General features: G+C 41.3%; 1 protein-coding gene across 1 annotated transcript; it reads left to right on the plus strand.

Moving 5' to 3' along the window:
• Window positions 1-821: 821 nt before the first annotated feature.
• Window positions 822-13,259, plus strand: LOC124687377 (protein CCA1-like). Its single transcript, XM_047221172.1, is given in 10 exon segments — window positions 822-893; window positions 6,827-6,914; window positions 7,138-7,166; window positions 7,323-7,523; window positions 7,600-7,711; window positions 7,903-7,964; window positions 10,858-11,079; window positions 11,180-12,065; window positions 12,068-12,543; window positions 12,634-13,259. Coding segments are annotated over 7 exon segments (2,145 nt in total). The 5' UTR covers window positions 822-893; window positions 6,827-6,914; window positions 7,138-7,166; window positions 7,323-7,484; the 3' UTR covers window positions 12,982-13,259.
• Window positions 13,260-14,317: the final 1,058 nt, after the last annotated feature.

Genomic DNA, 14,317 nt, shown 5'->3' on the forward strand with positions numbered 1-14,317 from the left:
TGTTTTTTTTGCATGTGGACTATATCAATAATAATACATAATTGTTATAAGTATACTACTAGCTTATACTCCTGTAGTTCCACACAACATAAATAATTTTTTTTCTATTGAAATTTATGACGGGTAGGCTGTACATAGAACACATCTTGGATTCTCCAAAAACCACTTCAGACTTTTAAAATATGATTTTTTTTCTCAAACCCCGTCCAAATCACCACATGAGAGGCCCAGAAATAACCTTGGTATTCTTCTCTTTTCCTAGAATGAAAAATAGGGTCACCAATTTTTTTCACCCACGAGAAACAAGTCAAGAAGGACAGTATACTGCACAACACAAGTAGCCAACACTAGCGGTGGTTTGCAATATCGATGGTTGTGCGAGGTTGCCGCAGCAAGACTGCGTGGGAGGAGGCCGAGAAATCCACAAGCAAAGATAGTGGCTGAGATTTGTCGCGGCGGCGAGAGCGACCCCCACAGGCTTCCGGCCACAAACACAGCCTCCACCCTGGAGTCTCGACGAGCCGGAGCACACAGCGAGGCCCGCACCCGAGTACCCGACATCTGCACCCTTCTTTCCTTCCTAGCTCGCGCGCGCACCCACCCACGCACGCTTGCTTCTTGGCTAGTCTGCTAGCTAGCTAGATCCCCAAAGCGGAGGTGCTTCTTCCGGAGGCGGAGCTGCTGCGCCGGCGCCCCGCCGCGGCGGTCGCTTGAGGTGTGTGTGCCTGGGATCGGGATTGAGATTCCGTTTTTTGCGTGATGAACTGCTGATTTTCTTTGTTGATTTGATCTTGTGTGTGCGGGGTGGCTTGTTCGTGCAGGCCGCCGCGCGCGCGGAGGGAGGGCTGGGCGGGCGACGTGGGCTGTTAGCTTTCCTTGCTGCTCGCCCCGAGGTAACCTAGAACGCATACAAGTTTTCCAGAATTTTCTGCTGCAACCGTCCCGACACGCTTCTCTGTTTCCTCCGTTTCTCGCTATAGTTTGTGACGCAGTCCACGGTTTGTTCGGCCTCTGTACTCGCAGTGCTTGATTTAGCGTTGCTCTGCTCAAATGATCGTAGTGGGCACACGCTCAGACTTTTCAACTGTAGCTCTTCACTGAGCCTGTCAGATGGCTTGCCTGTCGTTCTTTAGTAGTATAAGGGTCGGACTGCAGCTCTCAGATTGGCTTGTTCTAGCAGGTCTGCTAAGTTTACTGAGCTGTGATTTTTTTTTTTTTTTTTTTTTTTTTTTTTTGCTCTAGTTGGTCGTGTACTCTGTGTGCTTCTTGCTCTAGCCAGTCTCGGTCTTGTAGGTTGAGATGGCTGCGATGGGACGTTTCATTTCTTGTCTATTTTAGTGTGGCGAGGGATAAAATGACGAGTGATTTCCTTCTTCAAGTTCTTGCAGGTATAAGTCTGTAGGGTCGACCTGGTAATTTAGGTACAAGTTTTTTTTTTGAGGTGCGACTTTATCAGATCCCTGAATCTAATATGATGCTCTTGATAATCTGAAGTTGTTTTTAAACACAGGGTGTAATTTCTTATTCTGAATTTGCTATTCAGGGAAAGAGCATCTTAATGTAATGTAATTAAGCAGGTGAGTTCATTTAATTAGACTAGGTGGTGTAGCGAATTGAACTACGAAGAAAATTTATTTGTCTGCTAATCAAACTGTCGTAGGTTTCTGGTAGTTATGACTACACATTTATTATGGTAAAATTCGCAACTGACCTAAGAAAAGCAACTCTTTTCGAAAAGCTTAGGAATCCTAAAGCAACATATGCATATTAAGGCAGTTTACCAGAAAAGTCCTATTTCTCTCTGTTAGTTGATAGTTTTGCTTCTGGTAAGCTCATAGATCTGCTTGCAGGCATATGGGTTGTCCTTTATAAGTGATTGAGATTGCGGGAGCTAGACTCATGGATGCTCTCTCAGTTTGATACTGTTCGTGGATGTAGAAGAGGTCCATTGGCGAGCCTGGGAGCTACCGTAGCCAGCCTAGCTGCTACGTGATCAATTAACTTAGAATCGGAAAAAAGGTAAAGAACATGCTCAAATAGACAGAGGTACTGGAGCAGCAAGGTATGCCCATAAAGATGACCAGTTAGCTTCTTGGGAATCATTCACTTTGACTTTTTGTGTAGAAACTAGGAAAAAGGGAGTCTTTAATTTATAGTACTCCCTCCGTTCATAAATAAGGGACTCAACTTTCTCTAGGTATGGTTGTATCTAGACACGTTTTTAGTGTGTAGATACATCCATATCTAGAAAAAAGTTGAGTCACTTATTTTTGGACAGAGGTAGTACTATCCTTACCATACTCTTTCAATCTTGTTTAATTTAGTTTTTGTACCATATTTCCTCATTGTTGTTAATGTTAGACTCTAGTAAAATAGAGACCAAACACTTCCATGGTCTACTTAGCAAATCATGTAAAATCCTAAGCAACTTATATCTAGTGGTCAAGGTTTTTTATGTTCTTATAAAGAGAGTTTTTATTATCTGAAATGCCACATCAAGGCGATACAAGCAAACGAATTTACACCTGGGCTCTACATAGCAAAAATGCAGACAACCCAACGAACGAAACTTAAAAGTTTCAACAATAACAAACTGTGATGACAAAAAGAGGAAACTGTAATAAGCTGTAGGAGGCCAGTGGATATATTTCTGTAAGTCTGAAAAAACGTGAGGGTGCAGTGAACAAAGCTTTAGTAATCATTTCCCTATTTATAACTAATCCCACTCAAACAAAGTTTTGAGAATGACCAATAACTGACATGGAAAAGAATAACCATGACATGCCAAGAGTGTTATAACCCTGGGTTAGTCTAGCTTCTTTTGCTAAAACTTACTTCTTTCTTAAAAAATAGTTTGGACTTGGAAAGCAAGGGTCAATCTCTAGAATCAAGTTAGGGGTTATTATAAAGTATTTTACAAACATGGTTATTTAGTCAACCATTCACCAGTCAAACATAACCAACTTCTTGAATGACTTCGACATCATCGAGGCCAGTTGTGTCCATAATTTCCCCTTGTGACATTTCTCAACCTTTGTGACTAAATTTGAGAAGCCAATTTGTGGGAGGGGATGGTATTTGAAATCATTGTACATGAAGGTTACATGTCACAGCCACCCATCCAAGGCACCACCTGTGCGAGTCCTCCTTGTGATGCCCTTGATCCGTGCCACAGCAATTTTGATGGACTTATGGAATTGTGTCTAATATGCGTACGAGTTAGACTACAGTTAAACTTGTAATTAGCAGAGGGTTAGGTGTTTGAGTTGAACACATGTAACCCAATATTAAGACATAAAGTCAAAATAGACTAAACAATGCTGGTAGGCTAGACAGTAGATCACGAAAGGGGTGGACTGGGTGCGCCCTTGCAGGGGTGCCGGACCTGTCACGGCCCAATGTTTGACATAGGTTTGATGGCATTGGTGGGCTCTGTCGTTGGTTGTAGTATGTTGATTTAGTATATGGGGAGGAGTGCTCGTAGTCATGCCCCGTGGAGTAGGCAAGTTCACTGAACCTTGTCAATAAATCTCGTTGTCATGACGTGATTGCTTGTCCTCATATGATTGACGTGCGCCTCAGATTATAAACAAGTGGTATCAGAGTGAGGTTTGAAGGTCCCGTTATTTCGTTGACTTAGAGGAGGATCAACATTGATCGTGGCTGTCAGAATATGTGGTGGAATGGCCAAGGCGGTCAATGGAAGGCCAACAAACTCAGCCAATATTCCAGTCGGAGGAAGCGATCGAATAGCAACATCGTCCAGTTTGATGATTTGTTAAGAAAAAATAGAGGTCAAGGATAGTCTTGGTAAGTCAATTTTGATCAATCTGAAAGTATCACCAAGTCCGTGGTAGAGCACACGTGCATGGGCCCTGTGCAGGAATGCACCAAGGCGTGTGGTGTAGCACTCATGAGGTGTGATACCATGAGCTTTGCCTAGACAGCGATAGCGCAGTGGTAAGGAGGACCATGTGCGCAATGGCTAGGCCACGAACGCCTAGGTTAATGTGAGGTGGTCCAGTGGGTGGACAAGGTGCTGCATCAAGCTGCAGAGGGGGAAACATACGCATAAGACTCGGAGGAGCTTGGAGTGTGTCGTGCAATCAGACAAGTTCGACTAGAGCCATAGATGCAAGTAGGTAGCCCAGGCAGTCTGGCAGATCGACAAAGAGGTCGATCAAAATAGAAGACATAATGTGATTGGCCATTGCGACAAAATAGTGTGATTCTAATGTTGTCCATCCATGTTGCCACAGTAGGCCTGAGGGCTTCAACTAGGCGATGTCACGGTGTTGATTCAAGGTGGTGTACACACACACACACGAAGAGAGATCTCGAGTCAAAAGTTGCGAGGGTGGAAAAAATCATCCACCACGGAGTCATGTTGTAGGTGGAACTGAAGTCTAAAGGAGTTCTGATGGAGGGGCTATGATGTAGTGCGTAGAGAGTCGAAGCCTATTCCTCCTTAAAGCGAAAGCACGTGATCCAGGCTAGAGCTCATCGGTATGGGTGAGGCTTGCAACTCGGCATCGGTCGGTTATGATTGGTGGTTCGTTGTATTGGGGGTTGGGGAGGTAGGTTTGGATTCATGACCTATGAGACTCAACTGATGGAAAGGGCTACAACAATCCACTTGTACACTTCAACACCCACACTCACGTGTGAAGGGGAAGACAAATCAACATGTGTAGAGACTCAGAGGTAGGCTCAAGAGGCCTTGTACATGGTCCGGTGACTCAGAGGTATAACTCAAAAGGCATATACGTGGATACAAGCCTTAAGCTCTGATACCATGTCAAGCTTCATGCACTAGCCAACGTAACCAAAAGTCCAAACTGAAGGAAATGGCTAGTACAATTCACTTATACACTTCAACACCCGCGCTCACACGTGACGGGATACCATGTCAAGCTTCATGCACTAGCCAACACAACCAAAAGTTCGAACCGATGGAAAGGGCTAGTGCAATCCACTTATAAACTTCAACAACTAGGTCTATAGAGATTGAAACAGACAAAAGTTGCCTGTGGATATTCGGAGAAAGTGGTATCTGGAGAGGCTTAAAGAGCCCAAAGTAGTATATTTGGTGTTTTAGTGCACTTCTGGGTTGTTTGGTGCAGATGGCAAAGTGCAGATGAAGAATGCAGGCGGCAGAGTGCTATATTTAGGGCATGTAAAGGCTATCTAGAAAAAGGGGATGAGACAACTGTGAAGTTGACTCGGGAAGACTAAAAGGCAACCGTGAAGTCCCTTCAAGTTTCAGACATGCTCTCAACAAGAGAGAGAATGATGAGTTTAGTAATTCTTATATGTGGCACCTCATATGTGAGTTTTTTTGCTTTCACATATATGAGGGAATTAGGCTACAATGGTGACACTACGATGGTGTTTGTAGATATGATTACTTTACGATCAATGTGGGATGTGTTGATCTTTTCGTGGGAAGTTTGACGACACAAAAGAATAGTGGGAAGAACATGATATATTTGTTCACCCTAGGTAATAAATTAAATTAGTTGGATCATTGACTATGATGAAGAAAAAAGGGACTACAATTGCATGAATCAAGCAAGAAACTTGGAATAGTTGCTCTCCATCGCTTGCGACTATTGCACCATCTCTCATCCCCCAGCTCACACTTGTGTGTGCCTCCCCAAAAGCCTTTGCACTCCTAAAATCTTAGCTCTACTTTCCATAACCACATCATCCAAATCAAATGATAAAAAAGAAACATTTGATTTGAATGAAGTAAGGCTTAGTTAGTTCTGTGTATTCTGTCAATCTTCATGCACTAGCGAATGCAACCAAAAGTCCATACTGCTCAGGCCTATATGTCAACAAAGAGGGGGCAACAACAATTTTAGGATAATCTCAAACTTGAAACCCTGGGCTCTGATACCATGTCAAGCTTCATGCACTAGCCAACGCAACCAAAAGTTCGAACTGATGGCTAGTGCAATCCAGTTATACACACGTCAACATATTCGACTTCCTTTTCTGATGAAGATCTAACCAATCTAGTAAATTATTTCTATTTTTATGGTCTTGTTTTTTGGTTGCCTTTGGAAACTTAGGTTAGTATACGAAGGTTTAATTTATTTCATGTTTTACGGGCTTGTGCTTCAGTTTGTTTTCACATCATTTCTTGTAAAAATGCATAAGGTGTTTGGTTGATTATTACTTTATGTTCTAGAGTTGTTGGTACACCATTTCACAGTTCAACTGGTTCTTAGCCCAGGCAGCAAACCAAATCAGTTATAGCAATGGAACTTGTTGGTCTCATAGCGGCACATTTTTTCTTCCCTTGGTAGCTCAAATATCTTGTGTCTTGAGTTTGGAAAAAACTTTTGCTTGATCTCATTTTAGTAAATTTCAAGTGTAGGAGTTACTCAGGGGATCATTCTTGAGCTTGAGGTCCTGCATTTGTGCTGCCTGCTGTTTTGATTCACGGACTACTCATTTCCCTGTACCCTTTTAAGAAAAATACTGGAACTTCTGAGCTCAGTTTATTCAGGTAGCTGTGATCTTGTTAGTTTTTGGTTGATCTGAGTTTTGAAGTTTGTCAATATGCCTGGAACTATTGCTAGATTTGGCATTTCTTTTATCATGAACTGTCACTCATAACTGGAAGTTGATAGGACCTCACACTAATAATGTGGATTTTAGGGTGTTTGTACTTAGCTGGTGATCTGGATTGGGTTGCTTCTTGTGTTATTGCTTTTCAGCTTCTGTATGGTTTCGACTGCTTTTGTGAGTCTAATCGGATTCTTTTTGTGGATTGGTTGCATGATCTGAATACTTGAGAGTTTTAATCTGATTCTAGAGTTGAAGATCAAGATAGGAGGAAGGTTAAACTCTTCCGACTCATTTCATGTGTGCAACAAGGCAACTGCAATAAGGGCTTTCAGTAGGTAAGTGGAATGGTGCTGTTCCTTACATTGTTAGATCAAGTTATTCTTATATTTATGAAATTATTTAATTGTCTTAATTAGCTATGCCTGATTTTAGGATGAAATGAATTTCTCTTTTCTCTGAGTGCGTTCATATTTTAAATGTCAAGCGAGTGGAATTTTATTTATTTAAGGGGTGAATGTGTATTAAAATGGTGCTGTGCCATGTTGCATTGTTTTGCAGATTGACTCCAGATGGATAAATTCAAGTAGGTGAGTGAACTTGACCCTGTAGATCATGATCCAATTTCAGTTTATGAGTAGAGTGGTGAATTCCCTAGGTTTTGTATTTGGTCTGTGACAACTAATTTAACTGCTTTTTCTGGTTGGGTGCATAAATTTGAAATATTTATTGTGTTGGTGTGATAGAGAGGTGTAGGAGGAGGTATGAGATACTACTTGCGTCAGATTCAGCGTTTGGCTGGAGACTCGGAAGGAGGAGCAGTGTTGTTTGTAGAAGACCTCAACTCCAAGTGACAAGGCGACCAGTTGTTGACACTTCCTTCTTTTTTTGTTTTTTCCCCTGGAAAGATGGAGATGAATTCTTCTGGTGAGGAAACAGTAATAAAGGTGGGTTACTCATGGATCTGCCTGTTAATTTGTGGTGAAAGAAACAACATTTAATTTTCTTGATTTTTGTTTGTAGGTGCGGAAACCGTACACAATCACAAAACAACGGGAGAGGTGGACCGAGGCAGAGCACAAACGGTTCCTTGAAGCCCTCAAACTGTATGGGAGAGCTTGGCAGCGCATTGAAGGTGAATTTTTGTATTTATCATACCTTGAGTAATTGTAAGCCTTTCCCGAATTCATCGATTTGCGCTTGCTGATCTTTTATAAGGAAATGCTTGATCATTATTAGTAGTGGTCTACCTATATGAAGTTACTATGTTGTTAATATGAACTTATTTGTCTTATTTTCTTATTCGCCTTTTTGTTTGTTGTACAGAGCATGTTGGGACAAAGACGGCTGTGCAAATCAGAAGCCATGCTCAAAAATTCTTCACCAAGGTTCTTTCTCTATCTTCTTGGCTAGTGCTCATGTCTGACTATTTCCTTATTTTTCGCAGTTGTTTCGTTTTTTCTCGGTTATAAAAATGGATGCTTGCTTCATGATGTTTATGTCTTCACTTCACTGAAATATTTCTTTCTTTCTTTCATGGTACAGTTGTTTACTTCAATACTGAGCATGAACAATCAAAGATTCGTGTCTTTTGACTATCATGAGAACGATGCTTTATTTAATTGATGCTCTGCTGATTCATGAACATATTAAGTTAAAGCATGTTAAAATGGAAATATGCTAAAAAGTGTTTGCTGATTTGTACTAAATTAGTAATGCTGCAGAAACTCGATATTGAACACCTCTGGTTCTCTCATTAATTCATGTACACATCCATGCTGCAAGAGAACATTATGGCACTAGTTAAATTTGCATATGGAGTCCATAGTGTAAAATTGGATATTTGCACACACTTGAGTGGACTACAGGAAATGCCTAAGGAACTGTATGTCAAATTTATGCTAACATGCTGTTGGAACCACCATCAACATAGGTAAAAGCTTTAATCTAACATGTTTCACTCTCTACCTTGTGTAAAATGACCGAGAGGTATTTGAGTATTTTTTATTTACCAAAGCATGATGTTAATCCGCAAAATTACACACCGGCATGGAGAGTTGGAACTGTAGAATTGCATGCTCTAGCCAGTTCAACCAAAAGACTGATCTTATGGAAGAGACTAGACAATTATATTCAACACCTCCCCTCATGTCTAGGCCGGTGTTTTTTTTCTAGACGCACAGGCCTTGGACGTGGATTGTTGGATCTTTTTCTAGGGAGGCCGCAAATATTTGCTTTTAATACTGCGTTGGCCAGGATTTGATCCCGAGACCTTGTGGCTTTGATACCATGTAGAATTGCATGCTCTAGCCACTTCAACTAAAAGACCAATTTTATGGAAGAGACTAATTATATTTAACAGGAACGACAAAATTTATCTTCTTTCCCTTCTTTCTCTCATCTCTGCTTTCTGTTCTTTGCTGCCTATCCTAGGATACCACTCCAAAAGCCTACTGCAGTTGGTTCTGATTTTTGGCCAAACTCGTCCGGTTAGTCTGGTTGCCAAAAAGTGCCTTGTTTTCTGGCATTCTGAATCTCCGTTTGGAGATTTTGAATGGAAGGTGTAACTTAGAAGCAGCTAGAAGCCTATTGTTATAGAAGTTAGTTGAACCGTGAGCATGATATTGATAGTCTGAAAATTGAAAACTTGCAGTTGTGGAATGCCCTTAGGTTGATGGTCGTAAAATAATTCTTAGCACAGGATAATTCTGTAAAAGATGCTATCAAAGAGCCAGTTTAAGTGTGGACTCTGAAGGGTTATGACTTATGACTATTCCAATACTTCAGATGAAGTAGCATTAGGCTTGTAGCAGTAATTCCGACGATATAGCTGCAACTAGTAGCTGCTGGTCTGTGGCCTGAAATCCACCGTGACTAGCCTTCAGTATGTTGCTTGATCTAGTAGTGAGCACATTAACCAAATTTAAATTTGGTTCTTATTACAATTAAGTATTTGGTCTGGTTTGTCTTCATCTTTTGGTACCCCATCTCCCGTCACTCCTGTCATATTAGCATCTAGCTAATTGCCATAACGTTCTTCTTGGTGACAGCCTGCCATCTCCTTATAACCAGTCCTAATTGGTCAGTAATGATGGACGTCATGGTTGATGTTTTTTAAACTGAACATGGGCATGTTAATCTGGGGCCATGAGGATAATAACATAAGGATAACACTCTTCTTATGCAGTGAAAACTTGTAAGAACTTATGATAGTAAAGCTGCCAATGCTGGATATTGAACTTCATACTGATCGGCACTTTTGATGCCAAGGAAAACCGATTAAGATTTGTCCTGACCGTAGAGTTTGCCATGCCTTTTAAGTTAAATTCAAATATTCAAGTAAAACCAAATAGTGTTAGCATCTAAGGAGCAAGAGGGTGATTCTGGGAAAAAGGATCAATATGTCTGCAAGAAAAAACAAAAAAAAAGGTCACCAGCAAGGAAACTTGTGCACATACAGATAATTTTTTGTGAGCATACAGATAATTTTTTGTGAGCATACAGCCAACCTCCATGGCAAGCCATCTTATATGATTACAACTCTGATGATTCATCACAACATACAGATAATTTTTTGTGAGCATCAATGAATTCATAGCTTGGCTAATGGGTGTAAAAAAAACTCATGTCTGACACTTGCTGATTTTGCCTCCGTTGCATATTGTTCCTCACAATACAATGTCCCCTCATACAATTCTAAAGTCTAAACCGAACTCATCAACAAAGAACCTTGGCATGGTGATCATCAGTAATCTCCTCATACCTTAGCACTGTAAAGAGCTTGTGTATTTTCCAGTTGGTTCCTGGTTGGTTTGAGTACGTAAAGTGAGGCAAAATCCATCCAGCTACAAATGCATGTTCCTAGTACTGGTGGCTGGTGATCGTCAGTAATTTCCTCATAGCTTAGAACTGTAAAGAACTTATGTATTTTCCAATTGGTTCCTGGTTGGTTTGAGTACCTAAATTGGGGCGAAATCCGTCCAGCTACAAATGCATGTTCCTAGTACTGGCAGCTTCTAGAAACTCGCTGCCAAAGGTTTTCAGTTACCTTCAAAGATGATATATTTTTGAAAACTACAAAATCTACTAATAATACTCTTATGAGACCTATGCAATAAAACACCGCATGCATATATTGATGCAGAGACCGGGAATCTCCCCATTTCGAAAAAAAAATCTGGTAATAACAGTTCTGTGCACATCAAATTCACTGTTCCTCCAGCATCTGGTCCTAGTTTATTATCGGTATCTATTTGTATGTAACTAATTGGGAAATTGCAGCTGGAAAAGGAAGCTATCAATAATGGCACTTCTCCGGGGCAAGCTCATGATATCGACATACCTCCACCACGGCCTAAAAGAAAACCGAACTGTCCATATCCTCGAAAAGGTTGTCTCAGTTCTGAGACACCCACGAGAGAAGTTTCAAATGACAAGCCAACAAAATCAAATGTAAGCTTGAGCAATAGCAATGCACAGACGGAAAGCAATGGAACTCTTCAGGTAAATGCATTTGTAATTCTGTGCTTTGGTTAGAGCTGTGTTTATTCTATCCATATTGCTATTCTTCATTTTCTTTAACACAAAGCTCGATTGCATTCAGAAACTTCAAAGAATGGAGCTGTCCGAAAACGGTAATTGCTCAGAAGTTCTTAATCTCTTTCAAGAAGCACCATCTGCCTCATTTTCTTCTGTTAGCAAGAGGTCTTCAAATCATGGTGCATCTAGGGCAATTGAACCGACTAAAACAGAAATCAAAGATATGGCAACCATGGAAAGGAATATTATATCCATTGATGTTGAGAAGGATGTAAAAGATAATAATGATCAGCAAATGGAAAGTCTCAACAGAGTCCAAACCTGTTCTAAATATGACCATTCTCATGAAGATTGTCGGGATAACTCAAGGCAACACATGAAGTTAAAGCCAAAGACAGTGGAGACATCGTATATGAACCAACATGCTGTAAGTGCTCCACAGTGCCAAATGAATAAAACTGGGGCAACTGACATTCCAGTGCCTGGCACTGAAGGAAGTCATCCTGATCAAACAAATGATCAAGTGGGAGGAGCCAACGGAAGCATAAATGGCATCCATCCAACACTTCCTGTGGATCCAAAATTGAACATCAGCTCAGCGGCGCAGCCCTTTCCCCACAACTATGCAGCGTTTGCACCAACGATACAAGGTCACTGCAACCAAGATGCCTACAGGTCTTCTTTTGATATGTCATCCACCTTCTCCAGCATGCTTGTTTCCACATTGTTGTCAAACCCAGCAGTACATGCAGCCGCAAGGCTTGCAGCATCATACTGGCCAGCAGCAGACAGCAACACTCATATTCTTCCAAATGAAGAAAATCTTACTGAGAATGCTCAAGGAAGACATATTGGCTCTCCTCCCAGCATGGCTTCTATTGTAGCAGCTACAGTTGCAGCAGCATCGGCATGGTGGGCAACACAAGGTCTTCTCCCTCTGTTTGCTCCCCCATGGCTTTTCCATTTGTCCCAGTTCCTAGTGCTTCCTTTCCCACGACGGATGTTCAGCGAGCTTCAGTGAACTGCCCAGTTGACAGCTCATCGAAGGAATGCCAAGTAGCTCAAGAGCAAGATCAACCTGAAGCTATGATGGTTGTAGCATCTTCAGGGTCCGGCGAGGATGGAAAAGCGGAGGTGTCTCTCCACACTGAGTTAGAGATATCTCCGGCTGATAAAGCTGAGACAACACCTGCCACAGGAGCTGAAACAAGTGATGCATTCGGAAACAAGAAGGATCGCTCTTCATGTGGCTCCAACACGCCGTCAAGTAGTGATGTTGAGGCAGAACATGTTCCTGAGAAACAAGACCAAGCTAACGACAAGACACAGCAAGCATCTTGCAGTAATTCTTCAGCTGGTGACATTAACCACCGCAGATTTAGGAGCATCGCAAGCACAAGTGATTCATGGAAGGAAGTTTCCGAAGAGGTTGTAGTCTACCAGCATTGCCCAATTTCATTTGTATGTTACTCTTTGAGCATCTATCACTGTTTTTCTAATTCACATTTCTGCTGTCAGGGTCGTATGGCTTTCGATGCACTTTTCAGTAGAGGAAAGCTTCCCCAAAGCTTTTCTCCTCTGCAAGCAGAAGGGTCGAAGGCGGTTGCCAAGGAGGGACAAGATGAAGCAGCTACAGTGACGGTCGACCTCAACAAGAGCCCCACGATTATCGATCTTGAATTGGAAACATCGGTTGGGCCAAAAGCTTCCTTTCCCATTGAATTGACACACCTGAATATGAAATCCCGCCGGACAGGCTTCAAGCCTTACAAGAGGTGCTCGGTGGAAGCAAAGGAGAATAGGGTGCCTGCTGGTGACGAGGTTGGTACCAAGAGGATTCGCCTCGACAGTGAAGCCTCCACCTGATTTGCGTTCCATGACATGGTTACTGGCTTCTACAAGTAGTTTATTTTCAAGAAATTATAAGTATTTACATCTAAGCTACTATTGGACTTCTCAGTCCTTGCAATGCAGTGTTTCACAAAACTCAATTTATTGTGTCTTGTATGTTAATGCTTGCCAAGCAGGCCCTCTAGACTGTCAACTAAGCATTAAGCACCTATACATGGTACATTCTTGGTAAAAGGCAATTCTGCTTATTTTTGTACAATTTGGTGAAGGATTATACTTGGAATTTTGCTTCATTTTGCTGGATCATGTAGGTTTGTTAACTTCACAAAGGGAACATGATCGCCTTCTACAGCTACATTTCGCACTCTCTTTGTGATGTTGCAAAGATGGATGTACAGATCATTGTACATACGCGTTTCCCAGTTTTTTTTTTTTTTTTGTATATATGGCCCACTTGCCCAACCAAGAGAGCTGGGAAGAATAAATAAAAGAAAGTGTCAAACGTGTCTACTTGCGAACATGGTTAGGACACAGTACTACATTATTGACAATTCATGAATGGATACTTATTATGATAGTGAATATATACAAGTTGGCCTGCAAAATTATACTCCTAGCCAAGGCCGCGCGACTGGTAGATATATTGTGTACACATTGGTAGTCTACTCGAAATGGTTGCACGAACCGACTGGTGGCTGCGCTTTGATCCGAGGGAAACCCAGAGGATAACCGCACTAGACACAATGGAAACTACCAAGGGGGTAGCTTCCGTGAAACCAAGCGGAAGAGAGTGCTGCGAAGCGGCAACCGAGCAAAGGGCCTAAGTGGTCTGTAGACTGGTAAAACAATTTTTTTAAATATAGGTATTGCGGAACCCGATTAAACTTATCTAGCAGTAAGTTAGTTCCGAATTTATTATTATTATATACTAAAAGCAAAATAAGGATGATTAATAGAACCACCATGTTAAGCCACATCATCTAAATTATATTAGCATTAGCAGTTAGATATAAATTAAGTGGTCATGATTTAATGGATGATTATTACTTACGTAATTGGATGTAGCTTCGTTTGACACGTAGAATATAAGGAGAAGACCGTACCATATCTATAGTTTTTTTTCTCTGGTCCGTAGTAGTCTTTTAAACTAGGTGGACTCTCCTAATTGATTTTTTGCCCGAGCATACCTGTTTGAATAGGAGACTCTAATCAGAAAAAGAAACTTAAGCTCACGCTAGCTATGCAGTCCGTTTAGTAAACAAAAAATTAACAGAATAAGAAGGGATTCACGTATAGATTACCTGAGATCGACCATAAAAATAAAAAGATGTACGCGTAGAAGATTAGCTAG

The sequence above is a fragment of the Lolium rigidum genome, chromosome 1 (assembly GCF_022539505.1).
Source record: "Lolium rigidum isolate FL_2022 chromosome 1, APGP_CSIRO_Lrig_0.1, whole genome shotgun sequence".
NCBI lineage: Eukaryota > Viridiplantae > Streptophyta > Magnoliopsida > Poales > Poaceae > Lolium > Lolium rigidum.